Source organism: Arctopsyche grandis, chromosome 7 (genome assembly GCF_051622035.1).
Source record: "Arctopsyche grandis isolate Sample6627 chromosome 7, ASM5162203v2, whole genome shotgun sequence".
Taxonomy (NCBI): domain Eukaryota; kingdom Metazoa; phylum Arthropoda; class Insecta; order Trichoptera; family Hydropsychidae; genus Arctopsyche; species Arctopsyche grandis.
Genome location: NC_135361.1, coordinates 27925682 through 27948212, shown reverse-complemented (window position 1 = coordinate 27948212; position 22531 = coordinate 27925682). Strand labels below are relative to the sequence as shown.

The 22531-nt window shown below is 36.7% G+C and overlaps 1 protein-coding gene across 1 annotated transcript in view; it reads left to right on the top strand.

The window, feature by feature from the left end:
- The window catches only part of net (atonal bHLH transcription factor 8-like protein net), a 40774-nt gene extending 18682 nt beyond the window's left edge, over nucleotides 1–22092 (top strand). The window contains exon 2 of the mRNA XM_077434787.1: nucleotides 19138–22092. Within this exon, the coding sequence (XP_077290913.1) occupies nucleotides 19138–19886 (749 nt within the window). The 3' untranslated portion in view covers nucleotides 19887–22092. The remainder of the gene's footprint in view (nucleotides 1–19137) is intronic.
- The last annotated feature ends 439 nt before the right edge of the window (nucleotides 22093–22531 follow it).

The window sequence follows — 22531 nt, the reverse complement described above, 5'->3', positions numbered from 1 at the left end:
GGAATTCAAGTTAGCTTTTTTTTTGCTCCCTCCCATGTATGTACGTACATTGTATAAGGTGCTCAGATTAGAGTCGTTTGCATTTTTAAATTTTTCAAGATTTATTTTATTTTGAAAAAATGCCCAAACATGGGAACATTGAAATTTTACGACAGTTATGTATACTATAACTTGCGGTTTGCTTTTTTGTGTAAAGTTACTGTTGTAGATTACTTGTCAACAGGAGCACCATTATGGGTACAATTTTTACAAGGTTTTTATTCGTCTCCGTCATTAACTTAACCAACTATGGGCGAAAACATACTGAGTGGTACGTGGTTTTTTTTTACAAACCTTCTTTACGTTTCACTTACGATTACAATTCAGGAAAAAATTCGCCTCTCATATAGATACTTTTAAACATGCGAAAAAAACACAGCACCCCTAGCCCATATAAATACATATGTACGTACATACATACATGGTTCATCGTGTTTTCAGTGATATTTTATCCTTGTATTTATCTTTGCTTGATAGTGATCGATAATGGTGAATCCCTCCCCCCCCCCCCTCCCCAAATGACGCCCTTGGTTTTTGCATAATTTTCTTCATTGTCTTGGATGATATTTAAAAAATAGGACGTACGAATAGTCTATCGTACTCTTCAAAAATGATGATCCTTCCTTTCGATTTCCTTTCTGTCCCCTCCAAAAGTCAAAAGAAGACTAATTAATAGAGTACGGATAAACAGCGCGCCGCTAAAAAAGCCGCCGCGCCGCTCTAAAAAAGGTTCAGCAAACCTTTAACAATGCATTTACAACATTTGAACAATGAACGGCACGCTGGTTATCCGGGCTTTACTAATTAATATAAAATTTTCCGTGTTCGGACATTTCACCGTATGCGGTTTACCGCGGAAATTTTACCGTGTGGGCAATATTTCAGCAGTAAACCAATTTTTTGCATCAACATCACCGATTTTTACATGCCTCCTTTACGTTTCACTTACGATTACAATTCAGGAAAAAGTTTGCCTCTTATCCGATCGTTTTCATACTTTGCCGTATTGCTCATTTTGGTCATCAATATAAGTAAATGGAGCCTCCGCCATTACAATGGTGCAAATATAAGGTGTGAGACGCGTTTGTAATTTGCCCGCCGACATTCTATTTGACGTTTACCGTTGACGTTTGTTTATTAATTTTAAACTTAGATGGCGATAGTAAAAAAAAAATATTTGTGTTTTTATTCAAAATAATAATTTTATATACAAATTATTAGTATTTCATTTATTAAGTTTAGTTACTCTAACCTGAAATATGTATATGTGGATATGCAGCTCGAATCAAAATAGCATCGATGACTTAATCATAAATTTCACTCCTTCGAAACGGAGCGTACAAAAAGTTGGTCACCATTCCAGCCCTACCTTTGGAAGCATTTTTTAGAAATTTGTATACCTTGACTCCTTTATTTTTTACTTTTTTGTTTGTCAAGGAGCGGGCGCGCCTGCGCGGAATAATTACGCAGATGGTTTCAAGGGTCTGTCTGTCCGTACGGTGGGACGCTTCGCGCGATTAGGGGCCCTGTTTTATATATGTTACATATATATGTTTTTTCGTATCTTTTTGTCGGCCAAAACAGGTGGATCACCTGACGCCGCCGGCTGTGCCCCCACCAGGGTCGCCCCCGTCCCTGGGGCGCCGCACCTGGCCCCCCTTGGCCGAAACACGCGACCAGCCCGCCATATCTAGAGGGCACGATCGCACAATTTGCCGCCAATTTGCGATTTCCAACTACAATTAAATGACAGATCGACACGTTCGATTAAATCATCCAGTACTACAGTTTAATTAACTAAGCATAAGATGTAATTTTTCCCAGTGGAATCATACCACAGGAGTGTGTACAACATTGTAAAGTACACGTATATTCACTATTATAAAATTTTATAAGTTTGCTTGTGATATTTTATGATACAAAAGAGTTTCGCATCGATTTACTACCCTTGAATAATTGCCATTAGGCAGGACTATGTACATACATATGTATGTAAATTCCGGTGACCGTCACCGCGTCGAAAAGTCGAAAAATTGAAAATGTTTACCATGAATACATATGAAAAGCGGGTATTATATATATCAGTGGCGTGCGGTAAAACTCCCTCTCCCCCCTTCGTACAGCCTCGCTTAATTTGCGCGAGCAGGATACAAGAGAAACTGGCTTTTCCTCCCGTATCCTGCCCGCGCACATTAAGCAAGGCTGTACGACAAAAAGAGAGATAATTTCACCGCATGCCACTGATATATTATATGGTAAACGGTACTATTTATATATATATATATATATATATATATATATATATATATATATATATATATATATATATATATATATATATATATATATATATATAAATAGTACCGTTTACCATGCATACATTCTTTTCGATCTTTCGATTTTCGATCTTTGCTTTCCGATATTTGCTTTTTCGATCTTTCAACATTCGATGCCGTGATGCAGACCTGTATATTCAATTAATATTGCTTCAGCAACTACTTTTATAAATCAAAGCAAACATACATTTATAAAATACTAGTGATTTTACCCGGCTTCGCTCGGTATATGTAATGTAAACCGCTTAAACATGGCTTATCTAATTGTAAATATTTAATTTAATTTATTTGAATAGTACGATTTTATTTCAATTTATGTGAATATTCATTTGTGTTTTTTTTTTATTAAATTTAGCGTCACGGATTCTGAGAACCAAAACTTAAATACATGCATGCATACATACAAAGTCTCTTTCGAAATTATATATTAGAAGGAACATGATCTCAATCCTTCAAGACTGGGCCAGCTCATGTGTCATAGGAAAAACTCGACCTGAAAATATTGGGCTGTTGAGTTATAGTTAAAAGATTCTATTTTAAGTGTGTCTATAGCTTCTGGCTAGATTTTGATGACACTAACTTCAATCCGATGAAAAAAATCACTTGTATCTACATATAGTATATTTGTAGAGACTATAGGGTAAGATTGGTCAAAAAGTTAAAGTGGGATGTTGATGTGTCAATTGATTGGATACAATAATTGAAATCGGTCTCTGGGCTAAAAATGCACATTATATTGTCTATTCCTTTTATCTTATCAAGAAGGTAGTATGCAGGAGTAGTGTTCTTCCCACGACATATTTTTATGTGGAGTATGTAACATTACATATATGCATTAGTCAAGCTTTACGTATCTATTATGCATTATATATATATTTCAGTAGGCACTTTATCTGGGTAATGGAGTATTAAAGTCTAGGTAGATTCACACCTCGTTCATTGGTATATATTTATATAGGCGCATTCAGGAATAATTAAGACTATTAGCTAATAGATATGTAGTTTAACCATAATAACTGATATATGTGTGTGTGTGTTCCATATTAAGAACCGTCTGGTCGAAAATACATGGTATAGTTGATATTTTCGTACTAAAAGCGTTTATGTAAAACGAGGTTAATTACGGCACATTGTTGACTCGGAACGAGTAGGAAGTTCTAATGAAGATCTCGCTGAACTGAATGACCTCGTCTAGATCAACCATAGAAAGGAATTCGTAAACCAAAACAATGCCGTGTAAGACACAATTGGTACCTCGCGGGTCAGATCGTTAACTGGACTACATAATATCTTCTTGCACCGTTTCATCAGATACTGTCTGATAATAGAATGCCTAGCTGTCTGACGTGTTTTTGTTTTCTTCAGATTTTGCTCGTCTCTTGTTTTCGTTTCAGAAGGAACGTTGAAAGCTTCGCTGCATTGTATCAGGTCTGGGTCTTTTACGTAAACGTCGATTGGCACTTTGGCATCTCTCAGTCTGGCTTTTCGAGCACATCCGTAAATAACTTAACGTTTTTCGACCATATGGTCCATTTGTTTACATAGGTTCACTCTTCTGTTCCTCTTCAATTTCGTCCAGAAATATACTTTCACATATGTTCCCCACGTCGTACTCTTTTTACGTTCGAAGATTCCTCGAAACCATCTGTGGATTTATTTCTGTCCTATCAGTTTCCGACGACGCCAAAAAGACCACGAGCTACCGGTTTATATTTGATCTGCCTCTTTTCGCTCGTACTCGTTTTTTTTCGGTCACATTTTTTTTAATATCTGTATTCCATTTTGCGTGTGTGTCTGCATATTTAACAAAAGTTTGCTGTTTTTCGCTGCTCGAAATGCTTGCATGGTTTATCTGGGAGAAGACGCGTGTGTATATTTGCTCAAGTTATTTTCAGCCTTGTCATGGATATCCTTGCTTGGCGCTTTTGTAAACAATGGTGTCCCTTGTCGTCTGTGTAAACAGGATTTTTTCCCGCGACAGAAAACGTTAAGGAAAGATCAATAAACCATTTCGAATGGCTGGAGATGTTAGCTTAGTGGTGATAGTTTAACTTGTCGGGACGATCACTTCAATTCATTTCACATAAGTAAACACACTATACTGTCATATTTTTTAAACTTGAATGTATTATATAATGTGTGTATAAACTTTTGAACCCAAAAAATCCCAATTACCGTAGTAGCAAACATGCTACGTTATGCGATGACAGCTCAGAAGGATTTGGCAACTGTGTCCAATCGTGCAAGATAGATAGTGTAACACAGCACGTTCTTCTATGAGTTTGTCGTATAAAAATCTATTCAGCTGTCAAAATTTCTGTGGAGCTTATCAATTTGAGCGTATCTGTTGTCTTAACAAGCCTCTTAGATTAATTGATATGTTTCTACGTTCTGGTTTCCAGATCCATCTATCAATATCCATTTAACTTCATATTGGTGTGAGTGATGGGATCATAGTAGTTTGAGTGATACTTTCGCAAGTATAAGTACAAATTTAAACGACTTCAATTAAGGATAGGGCTAATATTGACTCGCGGAAAATGATTTTTGGTATCCGTAGTAGTACTGAATTCCCTATGTATGTATAGGACTTTTGGTCACTAATTCACAATACTACGATCCAGTAGTATGAATGAATTTTACTATATTTTGTTTATACATGTATGGTCTACACTGTACATAAGTATTATTCAAGGCCAATTGCAAAACCCCGATCATCATAAAGACATATATGAAAACAAATTTTGCAGCTTTTTAAAAACCAAAAAAGTTTTGCGAGAGATTGGACGGGATTGTCAATTTTTTGGAACCGTTTCCAGTGAAATCAGATAAATGGGCAAACTCTGAAGGGAAACGATTGACCTTGGAGTCACATTTCCAAGGTCGGGCCATTAACAAAACCAGGAATAGAACCCTTGACCACACAATCGAAAGTATTACATGCTAAACACTGATCCATGTATGTATGTTTTTACATTTCAATACCTTGTTCCAATTTCTATATTCTTGGGTTTCATTGAAAATTCATAGGCTTATCTGGAAGAACTTGGAAATATGTATTTGATTAGTCTGATTTTTATCCAATCGTCTGGTTACGTGCTTACCCACTCATTGCCTTGTTCACTCACTCACTCCTTCGCCAGGTAGATGAAGCCTGCTTCTTTACCCACGCTTAGATGTAAGAAAGCAAAGTTTGCATAACACTTTTATTGAATCTCGTTTATTTAATTATTATTTTTAATTGCATGTGTGATGTAAGCACGACTTTTTTCTTTCCACGTTGCTTTGAAGTCAATTAAATTTGTCATAATTACAGCAATTATACTTTTCCTTCCCCCTCGACGTGTCGATGGGGTGGGATGTCGTTGGGTTTAACCCCAACGTTTTCGTAACGTCTTTAAAAATTAACCTCGTTTTGAGGCACACGTACAAAGGGCACACTTCCGGTACAAGGGGAAACCCCGTTTGTCGCCACGTGCCCGACATCCGGTCCCAACGACAACACCGCGAGCCCCATTCATTCAGCTACTTGTATCGCGTGTCGCACACCCCATTCATTATGCGTCTAATTTGAATAAATATGTCCGTGTCCCAAATCCGGACGATGCATTGAAAAAGGCCGAGTGGATCAGTTGATACAGTGACAGGTGGATGAGATGATTCGGGTGAAGAGATAATCTCATTCGACACTTCTTCCTTTCCCCTTTCTGCCACTGGATTTCAAGTTGTGTCTCCTGAAATTTAAATTTTGCATGTTTTTCTGAGTAGCATAAGAGATTTGGTTTAAGATACGAGAACTTATGAGGTTATGTTAAAATATGAGCATTGCGTCTTAAATAGATACAGCAGCTTTGTTTGGTTATTTATATATTAGATTACTAGGGATGATTTAGGAAATGTTGAAATTCGAAAGGTCGACAAATGTCGGAAACAGGAACGTGAGGATGTCTAAAGACGATCCTATGTACATATGTATGTATGTATGTACATATGAAGTACGCCAAACCTCTCATTTAGAACAATAAGCTCCTACCCAAAAAGTAAGTCCTTCTGTTTCTATGATACAATTCCGTTATCATATTTTTAATCAGTTTGACTTTCCAGTTTTCAGACAAAGTTCGTTGATTCTTACAACATTGGTCACGCCTTCCCTTGTAAATATATGTAGTCTGAAGGACCTTTAAGTTGAAAGACGAGTCGTTTCTTCAGCTGACAAATTACAAATATTTAAATCTTCTGGACTAAGAGTTTATTGATCACTAGTCTAGTTAGTCAAAATTTTAAAGGTAAAAGAGGCGATGTTGTATCCAAATCCAATCAGATGTAACTAAATTGTTTTTGACTCTTAATTAATTGACAATATTTTTTATTATTTCATCCGAACTACATATGTTGAGATCAGAGTAAGCTTTTCGAGCTTTAGCTCTTGTGTATGAATTGTAAATTTCATTCATATCTAAAACTTAAATGGGTACCTTTACTATTAGTGTTACACTGCTTGCCTTCATTGTCGTGCTGTGTGTAGTAGATATCTATCTATGCGTAACATCAAATTTACGATGTGCAGACTGGGTCACGTGTTCAAGTGTTATTATCAAAGTCCTTCTTATTCGTTTCTTTTCTTAGCCATCTGTTACAACCGCCAATAAAAGTGCTAGCAACTGTCCTGTGAGCATCTGCCCCGTTTGACATTTGGGGGGCACGACCTCCTCTTCCCCCTTCTCCGTCCCTCCTCCCCTGCTACAATAGCCTCTTTTGTGCCCCCTCAGTTTCGATGGACACCTGCCCCAATAAGTTTATTGATGGTTCGATGTTGAGTCAACAACGCCTCGCCAATATGTGCTCGCAATCGACAAGCAGTCATTGTTGTCAACCCTTTAAATGTTGTCCCTTATTCGTCAGCCGCTGACGGGATAAGGAGGGAGAAGGATCACATCCTAGGTTATACCAATGATCTAACCATATTTTCAGTTAATACATTTTTTTTTTGGTACCTAACACTTTTTGACATTGTACCCGTCAAAATTGTATTTCAACTTCTATTATACTTGAGTGTCAATAGTTTGTTGAAAGAAAGTACATTTACCGGAAAAAAATTTTCTCGAGTAGTTTTCAATTGCCCTCAAGTAGGTGTAGTACATTTGTATGTATTATTGATATGCTTACTTAACTATATAAATACCGAGAGATTCAGATTTTATGTAGATATATGTATCATTAAATACAATTTAAAGATTAACACAGCTTTCTCTCGCTAATTAATGTTAATGCATTTAAATGTGACACATCCATATGTAACGACGCAACTTGCACAGCTGCACAGTTCCTCTCGCCGTGACATCTTATCGGTGACACTGGTCCGAAATAAAGTGGACGAGCAAAAAAAGAACGTGTTTAAATTCCACGTGCATATGAATAAAAAGTGTTGAATGGGTGGAGGTACCGTTTTGGACGATTGTGCAACGAGAGTTGTGGGTATCTCCGAGAACAGGTGAACAGGGCACAAGTGGTTGGGTGTGGGTTACCTGACTGGAGTGGCTGGTGAAACAGGTGTTGCGGCGCCACCTGCCAAACATCCATCCCCTTCACCTGCTCCAGTCTCCGAGGGATCATACCCTTCCCATACCCTTGTCCATAACTAGTCTGACTCCTCGTATTCAACTATTACATATAAAACTTCGAGGACGTTAGATTTTATTTTCGCGTTCCAACGCGTCGTGAAAGTCTAAATGGTAACGGTTTAAAACTCTGTACCTGTAATCAACCATTTGGATTATGCACTTGCAATACTTTCTCAGAACCTTTAAGCTTACTATCTAATCCTCATATCTGACACTTCCTTTATACCTGTGCCTTTTTTTAGTGCCTGCGCATTAAAGCAGGTGGAGTAGGGTTCAAGGTGTACCTAAAAATACTTTGTAAATTTATTTCACTCATCGCATTTGGACATGTGTGCCAAATTGAGTTTTTTGTATTAAACTAATCCTATTCCTACTCCAATGACTTTTATCCAAATCCAAACTTATCTATGCCAGATTTGAGAACTCCAACCACTCACTTCCGAAGGCCCTCCTTATAAACGAGACTTTTATATTAAATTAACCCACACCTTTCTGTTAGAGCACTATAATGAGTCATCTTCTTCGTCTGGCTTGTGCGTGTAATCAAAAAGAACAATAGCTGTCTTTCCAGAACAATCTTAATCTCAATTACCGGTCATTATGGTAGGTACACACCAAAGCAATACTGTCGATGGTTTAAAACAAAAGTATGTTGACATATGTTGCTTCTATATATTCCAGGTGTATATGTACATAGATATACTTGCATATAAACATATTTACATATATAAGTAGGCAATGGCATTTTTTTATATTTGATTTGATGCTATCATGTATTTTGCCAGAAAAGGATTAGTCATTGAATGTCAAAACGTTTACAAAGTGTAGTAGCTGACATAGTGGGGCGATTGGAGAGTTTGTGGGTCATGTTACTATTACAATTAATGAAAAGTCCATCTAGCAGTAGATGAAGAATGAATTTAAATGATAATGATAATGATGCTCAATTTGTGTTTAGTCTTGTAGTTAGAACTTACATATAAGTATAGAAAATTAGGACTGATTTTGTGAAATCGCATTTTTTGTTTTGTTTTGCCGGTCTAACGAACGATGGTAGGCGGATCAAATCCAAAACTGGCTATCTCCAATCTTGATTGCACGTCGTGATTTTTTTCTCGTCTGGAGTGCAGTCCGTTTCAGAGTATTGACCGAATCTGCCCACTCGTCATCGTCAATATGTGTATATGTACTCACGCGCACGATTGATTTACCTAAAAAAAATAAAGTAAAAAGTTGTATTGAGAAACACGTGAACACAATTCTGCGAATCCGTGCTTTTCATTATGCGATTTTTGCCGAACGACTGATCTACTCGTCTGTCCAAAATATTCGGATCGTACTGTGTCTGTTGAAACTTTGCCTGAAGACCACCAACCGACGTGTCAGTTGCCTTTTTTGCAATCGCAATTATCACCTTTTTTTGGTTTTCAAAATGCAGTTGCACTTTAATATACCTACCTGTCATATTTTCCAGGTATTTTAAGTTTTATCTTGATTGTTTATCTTAGTACTTCGTGTGTCTATTTATGTATCCGCAAGGTTTCAATTTCGTCACGTTGATTTTTTTTTTACTTATTACTCATTTTTTATAAAGAAGCTTTTTCAAAATAGATATGTATAATATATACCTACATATACTTAAGCGAAAGCGAAATACTCTATGGAGTACTTCTTTTCCTTAAAATTTTTGACTTAGGAACTTTTTATAGCTGTAGCCCTGATTTTTGCTTAGGTACTTTATATAAGACGAGTGATTTGATATGATACACTATTTAAGACATGGTTCTGAGAGCTAAAGATAGCAAATATATGTCAATTTTGCTATGCATTAAATAACTTTTGGATCTTGATTCCTATTGGCTGAAGAGCTTTTGAAATCCACGATTCCTATTAGCTAAAATATTTCAGCATAATGAAAAGAGATATATCTGTATGAAGTGAGAATTAACAAGTATGTTTCAAATCCTTACAATTGGTGGTCATTCGCGAGAGCTTTAAGCTTTTATTAGAACTTTATTACTTGAGAACTCATGCATTAGTAATCAAGTAATAAAGCTTATGTTGCCACAGATGTGTACTGAAAAATATGCATATGCTTATTTACATAACAGTATTATCCTAAATCTTCTCTGGCTCCCAAATCACTCGCTAAATTCTATGATAATAGCACCTGGTCAATGCACGTTCGACCGTTCAATTAACCATCTCCGTAGCTGGTCGTTCGACCTTATTGTATTCCCTTGAATGTTGTACCGGATTTTGTGAAGGTTGAGAGCAATTTGCTTTGACCAGTTTTGTAGAGGTGCGATGGAACATGGAACCATACATACACGCTCTGAACTCCACCATCCTATTTCCTGTCCATAGCACTCATCGCAGAAACAGAAAAAAGTTCAAGACCGTCGATTCTTTCAAGGAGAAATGGTACGTGTTGATGCAGCAATCTTCCTGATAAGATCTTGCGCTCGATAACGGACGCTTCCGTTGCAAAAAATAAGGGTTTGATTTTAAAATTGACAAACCTTCTGGGAACTGAGGTGCTATCGAAAGCATATACCTGTCTGCTCAATTGACATCCTTCATTAAGTAGGTGCGGAGGAGCACGTGGACGAGGTGCTTCACCGCTCCACGTCTTTAATTGGTATTACCGTTTAAATACACGGGTACCATGTTGTGAACGAGTATGAGTGTGTTAGCCAAGAGTGACAGAAATACGACAGAACATCTGTCCGCGAGCTGTAGACGGCATACTCCGGATGATTGACGTGCACGACGATGACTGATGCGGTATTCCTTTGTCTCACCTCGGGTACTCGCGGACCTGTTTGTGTCTCTCGATACGCCACACACTGTGCGTGGGTGCTTCTCGTCTTTTTTATCCTCGTTCCTTTTCATTTTTCGTTTTTTCTCGAGAAGAATCGACGGAATCTGCTCGTTATAGGTTTACGCTAATGTATGGTCGAGATGAACTTGAAATGTCGCACCTGAACTATGATTCAAGCAAATTACAATGCAGGTGAAATTCACACAGAACCACTTTTGACCGCTCTGTGGCTAATATGAATAATAATAATTCATTTCTCAGTTCGAAATAGTACAAAAAACCTGTTAAAAATGAAATTTCTGAGAGCTAACTAACTTTAATTTAAAATTTGCCCAGCTTTTAATACTGAAAAAATCAGTTTGGAGATTAAAATTGACATATCGTGCTGATGACACGACTACATATAACAATATGGTTCGGTGATTATTCCGCAAAAAGCGATCTCGCACAAGTCACTAAAATCTCGATCACGAAACATCAGGTACCATTCGAATACTTATCTTCATTTACAGTCAATCGCCACTGCTGGATGAAGGTCTCTCCACACGCTTCCATTCTGTTCTGTCTTGGGCAACTCTCATCCATTGCATCCCACACATTTTTCTAATTTCACCCACCCATCTTCCTTGTGGCCTTCATTGCATCCCTTCTGTTTTCTCGGGTACCATTCGAGCAGGTTTTCCCTTCATCTATCGTCTGTTCTGCTTGCTACGTGGCCTGTCGATTGCTATTTCAATTCCCTGTACTCTCTCCATTACATCAACTATACATATGTAGAATTTTAAAATATGAAGTCGAATATATCGAATACGTCTCTTTTAGAGGGAAAGTAGTTTATAGTTAATTTCAATTTTTGTAATTACATATATACTGACAAACTGTCGAAACTTCTCTCAACACGGACTTGCGAAATAACCTGTACTTACTTTGGTCACACTACGATTTTCAATAAACAAAATTCGTCTTACACATTTTTTAAGCAATGCATTTTTCTCTTTGCATATTTTAAATTTCGCACTTTTTTTCCGCACAAACAAACATACATACATATTCATAATGCGTATATCGGAATTTAAATTTCGGAAATTCGAAACTGCCCATATACGAATATGGGCAACAGGTGACTCCGTATAATTCGCGTGCATTAATTATTTAAAGTCGATTTTTTCCGTACGAAATTTACAGCCAAGCAATAAATCGATTATTTTATTGAGACACTTCATTGAAATGATTATTTTATCGTATCCTGATACGCCCCTGTTCCAGACTGGCGCCACGTTCTTTCCTCTCGTTCTATTCGGTACGCAAATGCCACGCATACACGCTTTGATTCATTCCGATGCATTGTCTTGTTTTATCGTTCTCAAGTATTCCGTTCTAATGCGACTCATACACAAACACACACACACCTTTTTATATTTATTTATTTAAATGCATACATGAATGTTACGTAAGTGTCATTGTAACAATGGCATTTACAAGTAAAGGGCTGTAGAGTCGTTAAAATAAACACGACTCGAAGTCCAATATTAAAAATTAAATTATTTAAAATGGATTTTTTTCTTATTTTTTCTTATTCAATGTGTAAAAAGATTTTCATCTACATAAATATATTCGTATTTCACCAACCGATGTAACGAATAGCTCATTTTGTATTATTATTACTAACCTCTTCTTGGTTCAGAATCGATTTTGTCGTCTGACGAAGTTTGGGTTCTTATCCGATCGTTTTCAAACTTTGCCATTTTGCTCGGTTTGGTCATCAATATCAGTGGAAATGACGTCCGCCATTACTATGGTGAAAAATAATCGTAATTGACACGTTTGAAAATACTGCATCTTCCTTCACGGTGACGTCACTAAAAAATTTGCATTGTTCGTTGAATTGACTAGCCCTCGAATTTGAAATCGTAGTCCGAGTCGCTCGATTTTTTAACTCGAAACTGAAAACTCCACGAATCCACAGCCCTGGGATATACTATTGTGATTTACCTGGTATTGTGGGTGTGAGGGGGGAGGGGTGGTGGATAGATTGGTGGACTTTGTGGCGTCGCCGCGACATGGGGACCCGCCCTTTGCGCCCCCATAGGCGCCATTGCAGCGTCTGTAGATTATTATTCCTTCTATCACAACTCTCGTTGTCCTCAAAAGGATCTTGTAACGCAATGTTAAGTTTATTTTGCGATCAAATATATGTACATATGTATGCATGTATTGTATAATAAGAGATGTATGTATATGTAATTGTTGGTTGAACGAAAACCTGAAAACTACGTCCTACCTACCTGAAACCTGAAAACCTACGTCAGAAGAAGTACATATTGTGATCCTTAAAAAATTGTACCTCGAAATTTTGTATCTACTTTGTATAAATCCCTAAACATTTTTTCAAGTTTTTTAAGTTGAATTTTATAGAATTCATACGCCGCTAATCCTTTCATACTGATGATTTGTTTTGGTTGATAAAATTCTAATCGTATAGTATTTTGAAGAAATGGTACCTTTCCTTATATGTATGTATGTATGTATGTATGTATATCGGTCTCCTCTTTTTATTTATTTTTTACCGGGTTTCATTAGTTTTTAATCTCTTGAATCGCTCATTGTATATAAACTTTTTCAGATATAATTGGGGCAACAATTTTTTCTTTTTATACACAAACTTCAAACTTCACTCTTCTCGCGTGATTGTCTTGTGTAGAACTGTCTGGTTATCTTGAGAACGTTGTTGGCTTGTTTTTTGATGACGAAATTTGTTACGGATTTATTGAATCTAAATATTATACATACATATGTACATATATAATTGAATTACATATATTTTATTTTAACAAACATATACCAGCAGTGCCGTAGCGAAGCTATGGCATGGGCGAGTGCCAAGGGCGCTCGGTGCGAGGGGCGCCAAAGGCGCCTTTTTATTTTTATTTTTTTAATAAATATCCATATGTATATAAATACATACATACGTACATATTATGTATGTTTCAAATATGTATTTTGTTGGAGGCAGCGTTATACATGTTTTAAATTTAATACTTTTGAGTTGAGAAATTGAGAAATTGACCAATTGATCGAAAACTAAATTTTTGGATAATTACATACAAACTTTTTTTTCCCAATCTCTCTGTATTTTTTGAACCATTGTGGTGCATTAGGGACTCCTGTAATGTCACAATGGTCCAAACTTAAACTTATAATAAAATAAAATAAATAAATATAATGTGTAAATCGTGAATTTTTTTCTTACTGAGAAATAATTGGAACGTGAAAATGTGTTGCCTAGTTATGGATACTTCCTTCCTTGTGGAAAAGAAGGAAAACACTGTGGATACGTCTTTTTTTACATACATCTTAGCTTGCAAACGATTTGGTCGTGTGACGAAGTTTGGATTCTTATCCGATCGTTTTCAAACTTTGCGATTTTGCTCGGTTTGGTCAACACTATTTATTTATAGTTTTGGACCATTGTAGCATTACAGGAAGAACCTAATGCGCCACAATGGCCTACATTTGATAAAGAAAAAACAAAGATGAAATAAGTAAAATACAAATATAAAACAAGTAGATATACAATATAAGTGGAAGTGTCATCCGCCATTACGATGGTGAAAAAAAATCGTATTATGCTGCGTACGGACCAAACCAACGACGATTTTGGTCCAACGTTTTAACCAGCAGGATAAAACCAGTAGCGTACAAAATATCGAAATAAAAATTAAATTTAAAAATTGAAATCAAATATCAAAATTAAAAATATTATTATTATATTAAAATTAAATTCAAATATCAAAATAAAATTATAATCAATATATTAAATATAAAATAAAATATTGAAAGTTAAAACAACATGCTCAATTTAAATAAATTTTCGAGATTGACCTAAAATTAGATCATCAACAATCACATACAGGTAATCCTCGACTTTTGTTTGTCGAAGATGTTTTGACTTACGTAGATACGCACTAAGATCGAAAAAAAAATCAAAGAATTATTATTTTTACTTCCCCGTACTTATAATTGCATCTGTGCACATCGAAAGGTTACTCGTCATCTGATGTGCAATCCATCATTCGTGAAGTCGAGAATTGCGTTTAAAGCAGCCATCCAGTTAATCTGTGGTTCAATCTGTCTGGCGCTTTTCGATCGTTTGCACCAAACCCTCGAAAATACTCCCTCAAAGTTCTCCCTGACGTTTTTTATGTCTTAGTAGCGAAGTGGGTAGTTAAATCATTTTAGTGCATTATATGTACATTTTATAGTAAAATCTCAATCTAATTCGGTCCAGAGTATTGACGCGTCCAGGCGCACATTGAAGCGAGCCGCCCCGATGCATAACTGTCAAGATTCTCGAGATCGTCTCGCTTCCTTTTTACTTTATTTTCCTTCACACACTTCTCTCGTCTTTTTTCCCACTTCTCGCCGGCCCTTTATCTGATCGTCGGGATAACAGGTAGAGGTGGCGTTATTAAATTTGAGAGTCGGACTTCGTTAGCGAGCCGCGTTACCTGGCGCTAGCCGGGCTGACCCCCCTCTCGCCAAACCGATCGCTTATCCGGACATTCCGAACACCGAAACTGGGTGGCTCGTGTACAGATGTTTGCGTTCGAGTTTGACCATGTGCGAGGTGTCCGTGCCAAGTATCACAATGGAATTTAGAGGAGGGCCTGGGGTAGGCGATTGTGGCGGCGAGGCGCCACTGCCAACTCGAGATAATGTATCGGAACATCTGGGAGTGATGCTGGCCGCCCGCCCACCCACCCACCACCCAGGGTCGCCTCGACACTAGCATACTAGTATTTATTTATTTCGTTTTTTGGTAGCTGTTTGTTATTCGCAAGAAAGAGGATCGATCCTATCCAAAACTGGTGGAAAGAATGCTCTGTCGTTTCGTAGAATCACACCGTGTTGACGATTTGCTTGTCGGGTCACTAAAATTTACACAAGGGTTTATTTTACGTAAATTTTATATGGCAGCAAATTAAATGGCCAGTATTTTAATCAAGTATATAAATCAGTTTTCCACCAGTATTGTATTAAAAAAATGGTCAGTGTTATGGCAGCAGAGCTCGGAGAAGTCGCTGGGTTCGATCCCGTGAGGTGACCTCGATTGAAAAGAATTTATTCTGAGTATATTATCTGTAATGCGGCTGGTTAGACTTGGAAATTTGTGACTTTTTTTTTTTTAATTTATTTATTTAATAGTTTTGGACCATTGTGGCATTACAGGAAGAACCTAATGCGCCACAATGGCCTACATTTGAAAAAGATATAAAAACAAGTAAACTGTAAATAAAGGAAAAAAGCAAAAGCAGAAAACATGGTAAAATAAAATAATAAAAAAAAAGCAACAAAAGGAAAATAATACATCATTCAGAGAGAAAAAAAATAACAAAAGTGTAAAAATTAAAAATAAAATCCATAAACTTCAAGTCACGAGTCGTTTCCTATCAGAGTTTGCCAATTTTTCTGATTTCATTGCAACAGTTGCACCAAATTGGCAAAAGCCTTTCCTGTCCCTCGCATATTCGAGTTTATACCATCTAGAATTTGTTGATATTGTTGCGTAGGGGTGGGTTCAGGATCCGAATGAAACAGCATTTATTCAACGATTCCATTTTCCATATTCAACTATTCCGATTCCATATTCGACGAGTCGATTTTTACATACCTCCTTTACGTTTCACTTAAGATTACAATTCAGGAAAAAGTTTGCCTCTTATCCGATCGTTTTCATACTTTGCCATATTGCTCATTTTGGTCATCAATATAAGTAAATGGATCCTCCGCCATTACGTTGGTGCGAAAATACCGTGTAAGGCGCGTTTGAAATCTGCCCGGCGAGATAGTCGTTGACGTTTATCCACCGTTTGTTTATTATTGAAACGGTTCCCCGGTTAAATTGGCTGAAAAACCCATGTGAGTATGATTTATGTACAAACCCATATTTGAGTATGATTTATGTACAAAATTCATAGATGTCTTGTTCATTTTGAGTTTTTCAGTGTATCGTAATTCAGCGAGTTTTGTAATAAAAATGTTGAATTGTTTGTAATCGGCCAGGAAGGCGCATTGGGGTTTACCTGTAAGGCATTCCTGGTATATATGTATATATGAATGTAAAATAAATGTATTATTAAATGTCAGTGTAAGTAACAAATGGACAGTATAAAAATCTGACGGACATTTGCCAGAACAAATAGCAATGTCTGTTGGATAGAATTGTCTATCAAGATCGTATCATCGTATCAAGACCATTCGTCAAAATAAAACTTAACATGTAACATCAATATTGACAATTTATGTTTAAATACTGACCATTTAATATAAATACTGACCTTTTTTATTTATACTAACCAAATGTACATATACTGAACACTAGCCATTTAATATGAATACTGATCTTTCATATTTAAATACAGAAAAAATCGACTGAAATACTTACCGGTAAAATACAAGCCATTTTAAGTGTAAATGAAAATAAACAATACACAGAAAAAAATGGTGATCAAAGATTTCAAAAACCTTATTCACATACATACATATGTAAACTTTTTTCAAGAAGAGAAAATACACTCCCTTTACTAATGCGAATCGTACGATAAAATACGCCCTAGTGAGATAAAAACAAATATTCATTCTTGGCTCTCTAACGATAAAATTTGCGACTTAAACTCAGTCTTTATTATGCAGAATATATGTATACGTGCGCGGACTTTTGGCCGATTGTGTATCAAAATTACTCAAAACTTACTAAAAACAGATATATTATTCAGAAATCACATTGACCTTATTAAAATTTGATCAATTTAAACAATTAAAAATTTACCTAATGTCCGATTGGTCAAATGCCCGTCGGTCTAATGTCAGTTCGGCCAAGCGTCCATTCGGAAAATAGTCCATCAACCGAATTAGTATTTTTTTTTTGGTTTCGAGGATCACTGCTGTATCATGAGTGCTTGACAGACAGTCAATTTATTGTGTCAAGGAAGGCAGTGGGTTAACTGCCCATTAAAATAATATCACTGCCGACTATTTATAGGTCTAGTGACACTTGCATTCAAAAGTTGACCATGTAAACATACTTTAATACCAACTACATATTTGCCAAAAGTGTGCCAGGTACTGTCAAAAAGCATGCACGTTTGCTGATCCTTATATTATATTTCTCTGTAATTTCTCCTAACTGTGCTTATGGAGCTCGCATATGCTTTAACCTAACCTAACCTAATCTAACCTAACCCTTTGAATATTGACCAACGCCGTTCGACATTTTGCCAACAAGTCCATGGGCCTGAAAAACGCCGATAGGCATTGTATTTTGAGCATGTACTAAGTACATAAGATTACTACCTGCTAAGCCTTTCCAGGTAGCATTGAAAAAAATGCATTGAACATGGGTCGTGTAATCCGTGTCATTCATTTGTCAACGTTTATTAAGACTGGGTTACACCGGAATTTCTGAATTTATAACCATAGCAGAAATCCCGAGTATTTTAGATTGTGACTTGGCATTTAGATTGTGAGCATTACATTTCAACAACAATGAAGAAGATGGAACTAGTTTTTGAAAAATACATTCATCAATAGACTTATTTTGTTTATTTTATATTGTTGCAAGATATTTTATTTATTTATTTATATATATTTTAGCTATCAAGCTAATTTAAAAATACATCTTAATTATTATACTTAACTCTAAAATTTATAATTAACTTATATGTACTCTCCCTCACAGAGGTGTCTCTTCGCACCTCGCAGGAATGCATCCATGTTTTTAGCAGACCTGACGCACCCTGTGAAAAACACCCCCAGCCGTCTTATTCTTTCTTACTCTACTTACAACTAGTTTGTCCTTATTTCTAGTATAAAAACTATGTTTATCTCTATTCCTTATTATATAATCATCAAAATACTTACATAGGTAATAACTTATGATCTAAATTAGAGAGTCTTAACACTATTTTACAAAACTTCAAATCCTTGGCGATAGCTACATATATAGGGTTTGATTGTATCAGTTACAATTTTTATACCGGCTTTCTATTGGATTTTTAAATAATCCTAGTCGGAAATGTTGGCGAAATTTTCAACGTGGCGGGCTTTCAACAGAAAATACGTCAGCACTCAAAGGGTTAATCGACAAATGTGGAGTCGATTTTTGTAAATTGGTAACATTTCGTTTGTTGGTTCAATCGAATTGAAAACTATATTATTTTTGGAAAGAAGTTATTTTTTAGTAGTATGTTGCTTTAATTAAGAAGTGGATGACCATTGTTGCCATATTTGACTGAAATTTTCTTTCGACTTGTTACAGATGTGCCATCGCCGAACACGCTGGAGAAGGACGCCGGGTTCTGCTCCGGCGGCGACGATGATGACTCCGAGGAGAGCAACCGCTCCAATTCGGACGACTCCGGGCTCAAGATGGGCCGGGTCGTCGTCCCCAAGTCTCTCGTCAAGAACAAGAGAAAATGTGTGGAGCCGTTGAAGCTGAAGGGCGACTACCCAGCAGCCCCACTCAAGAAGCGGATACGGTACGACCAAGAAGCGGAGACGACAGAAACGTGGGACCCAATAGATGAGAGGGTACCACCTCATCCTGCAGTGACTCCTCAACCACCCGTAGAAGCACCGACCTTCCAAAGATCGGAAGCTAGACCTTTCTTCAGCGTGGACGCACTCCTCGCCAAGAACAACCAGGCAGCTCCTAGGGTGCCACCTCCTCTCCCGCCTCCCCCAACTCCTCCTCGGGAGCAGAGGAATTATAAAAACATGACCAGGGAAAGGAGGATTGAAGCCAATGCTCGAGAACGCACCAGAGTTCACACGATCAGTGCTGCCTTTGACACCTTGCGCAAGTCCATACCGGCGTACTCCCACAACCAGAAGCTTTCTAAGTTGTCCGTGCTCAGAATAGCGTGCTCGTACATTATGGCTCTGTCCAAGGTGGCCACAGGTGACGACGAGGATTCCGAAGACCCTTCGTTGGCCGAGTGTGTAGATAGTGTCTCCAAGACGATACAGACTGAAGGAAAGCTCAGAAAGCGCCGGGACGATGTTTGAATGTGTCCAGGTGTTTGTTCCTCGTTATCTCGTTTGTTTGTATTTTATTTTGTATGAGGTGGTTTGCGAATTGTCAATGATACACATTGTATTGGGATCGTTACAAGGGAAAAAAAGACTTAAATCCACGTCTTACTAAAAAAAAAACCAATATATAGCCATTTCTGAAAAACATTGTATCCATTTGCGTATGTTCAAAACATTGTATTTGACTATTTGAGCTGATTTCGGCTGCGTATATACGTGCACCCAGCCTACTGTGAATCCAGCTGTAGCTCCTGTAAACGATTTCTAATTCGTTTTCAATGGTTTTTACCCTTTGAGTGCTGACGTATTTTCTGTTGATAGCCCGCCACGTTGAAAATTTCGCCAACATTTCCTACTACTAGAATTATTTAGAAATCCAATGGAAAGCCTCTCTAATATATCTTACAACAATATAAAATAAACAAAAGAAGTCTATTAGTGAATGTATTTTTCCAAAACTAGTTCCATCTTCTTCATTGTTGTTACGATGTAATGTTCACAATCTAAATTCCAAGCCACAATCTAAAATCCTCAGCAGTTAGGGATTTTCATCGAGAAATTCTGCTATGATTATAAATTTAGGAATTCCGGTGTAAACCAGTCTTTATAAACATTAACACGGATTACACGAACCATGTTCAATGCATTTTTTTTTCAATGCTACCTGGAAAGGCTAGCGGGTAGTATTCTTGTTTATTTTTTACATACTTTAAAAAAAACAACGCCGATAGGCGTATTTCAGGCTGATAGGCTTGTTGGCAAAACGCCGATCGGCGTTGTTCGGCATTCAAAGGGGTAATCATTTAGCTTATACATAGCTTATTAAAAAGTGCGCCGCAGTTGAAATATTTTGCACATTTGTGTATAAATTCTAAAAAAATAAATAAGGCTCAATGACTGTTTGAACAATAAATTAATAATTTTTAAAAATAGCATACTAGTAATAGTACTACACTGGGATGTCTGCATCCCTGCAGCCCATATGGATAGTAAAAATAGCATGCATTTGTACTACACTGGGAGGCTGCAGCCCTGCAGCCCATATGGATAGTAAAAATAGCATGCATTTGTACTACACTGGGAGGCTACAGCCCTGCAGCCCATATGAATAGTAAAAGTAGCATGCATTTGTACTACACTGGGATGTCTGCAGCCCTGCAGCCAATATGGACAGTAAAAATAGCATGCATTTGTACTATACTGGGAGGTCTGCAGCCCTGCAGCCAATATGGACAGTAAAAATAGCATGCATTTGTACTATACTGGGAGGTCTGCAGCCCTGCAGCCAATATGGACAGTAAAAATAGCATGCATTTGTACTATACTGGGAGGTCTGCAGCCCTGCAGCCAATATGGACAGTAAAAATAGCATGCATTTGTACTATACTGGGAGGGCTGTAGCCCCACAGCCCATATAGACGAGCCGCCACTGATTCATAGTTGAAAAATTATTTAACAACTATTGAAAATCTGATAAAGCAATTCCATAAAACTAAACTTAATTGATTTCAATGTGTAATTGAATATTTCTTTGATTTTTTTTATATCCAATATGACCAAAAGCTTAAAAAAATTAATTCAGATCAAAATTAGTTTCTTTCAAAAGGAAAATGGTTATATTATATTATAGGTATAAATCCAAGTCTACAGGTAGAACAGATCCAAACGATCCCTTTACAAATGTGTACCACGTTGAGTTGAACGAATCACCTGTATAATAAATGTTAATATTGTCGGACGTTATATTTATTCACTGCTAGTCAATTTTCACTCGAGATTCGTCTCGAGGTGCGATTCTTCTTCAAAGCATTGCAAATGAAATTTGTCGAATATAATGTATGCAGAGTGGCAAGTGCAATGGACGGACTCTTATTTATTATATTCAGAATATATGTATGTATGTATGCAGTGCCACATGTGTATTTTCGACGAATTTCGATTTGCACGAGTTCAGTTTCATTGCAATTTTCCATGATGGGAATAGAATTCGTTCGGTGATTCACTCGTTATAAGATCTTGACACTGTTTTGTCTCTTTGTTAACAATTGTTAATGTTTATTATGTAGGCACTTGTGTGTCAGTGCACACATGCTCATTGTCCGTTCGATGTTGAAGCTTTAACTTATTGTTGAACAAAAAAATAAATAAAAATAAAAATAATCAATGTATGTACAAACGGAAAAAAATATTTGACAATAATTTAAATGCTCATTTTGTGAATATGTATATTTTTTATGAATATAATATAACTAGTGTTGTGCCCGATGGAATGGTTACGGCATATTAAGCTATTAATTAAAAAAAAAATTGTGTCGATTCTGTGGTAGAAAATGAAAATGGTAAAAACTACCTACATATAAACAATATAAAAAAGCAATGGACTAATTAATTATTTAATTAAATAAATCTTCAATAGATGTGCGCTAAATGCTTAGATGCTCATTTGTCCAGAGGAAACATTGGTAGCAAACAGTAAATATATAGGTTTTTTATTGATCTGTTATTATGTTCGTATTATATTCGTACGTTTTGTTGGCAGTGTTTTAACTGTGACGTACATATGTCGAATCGAAAAGAGTGTTATACGGGTTTTTCATTCCAAATTTATCCTTTTTCAT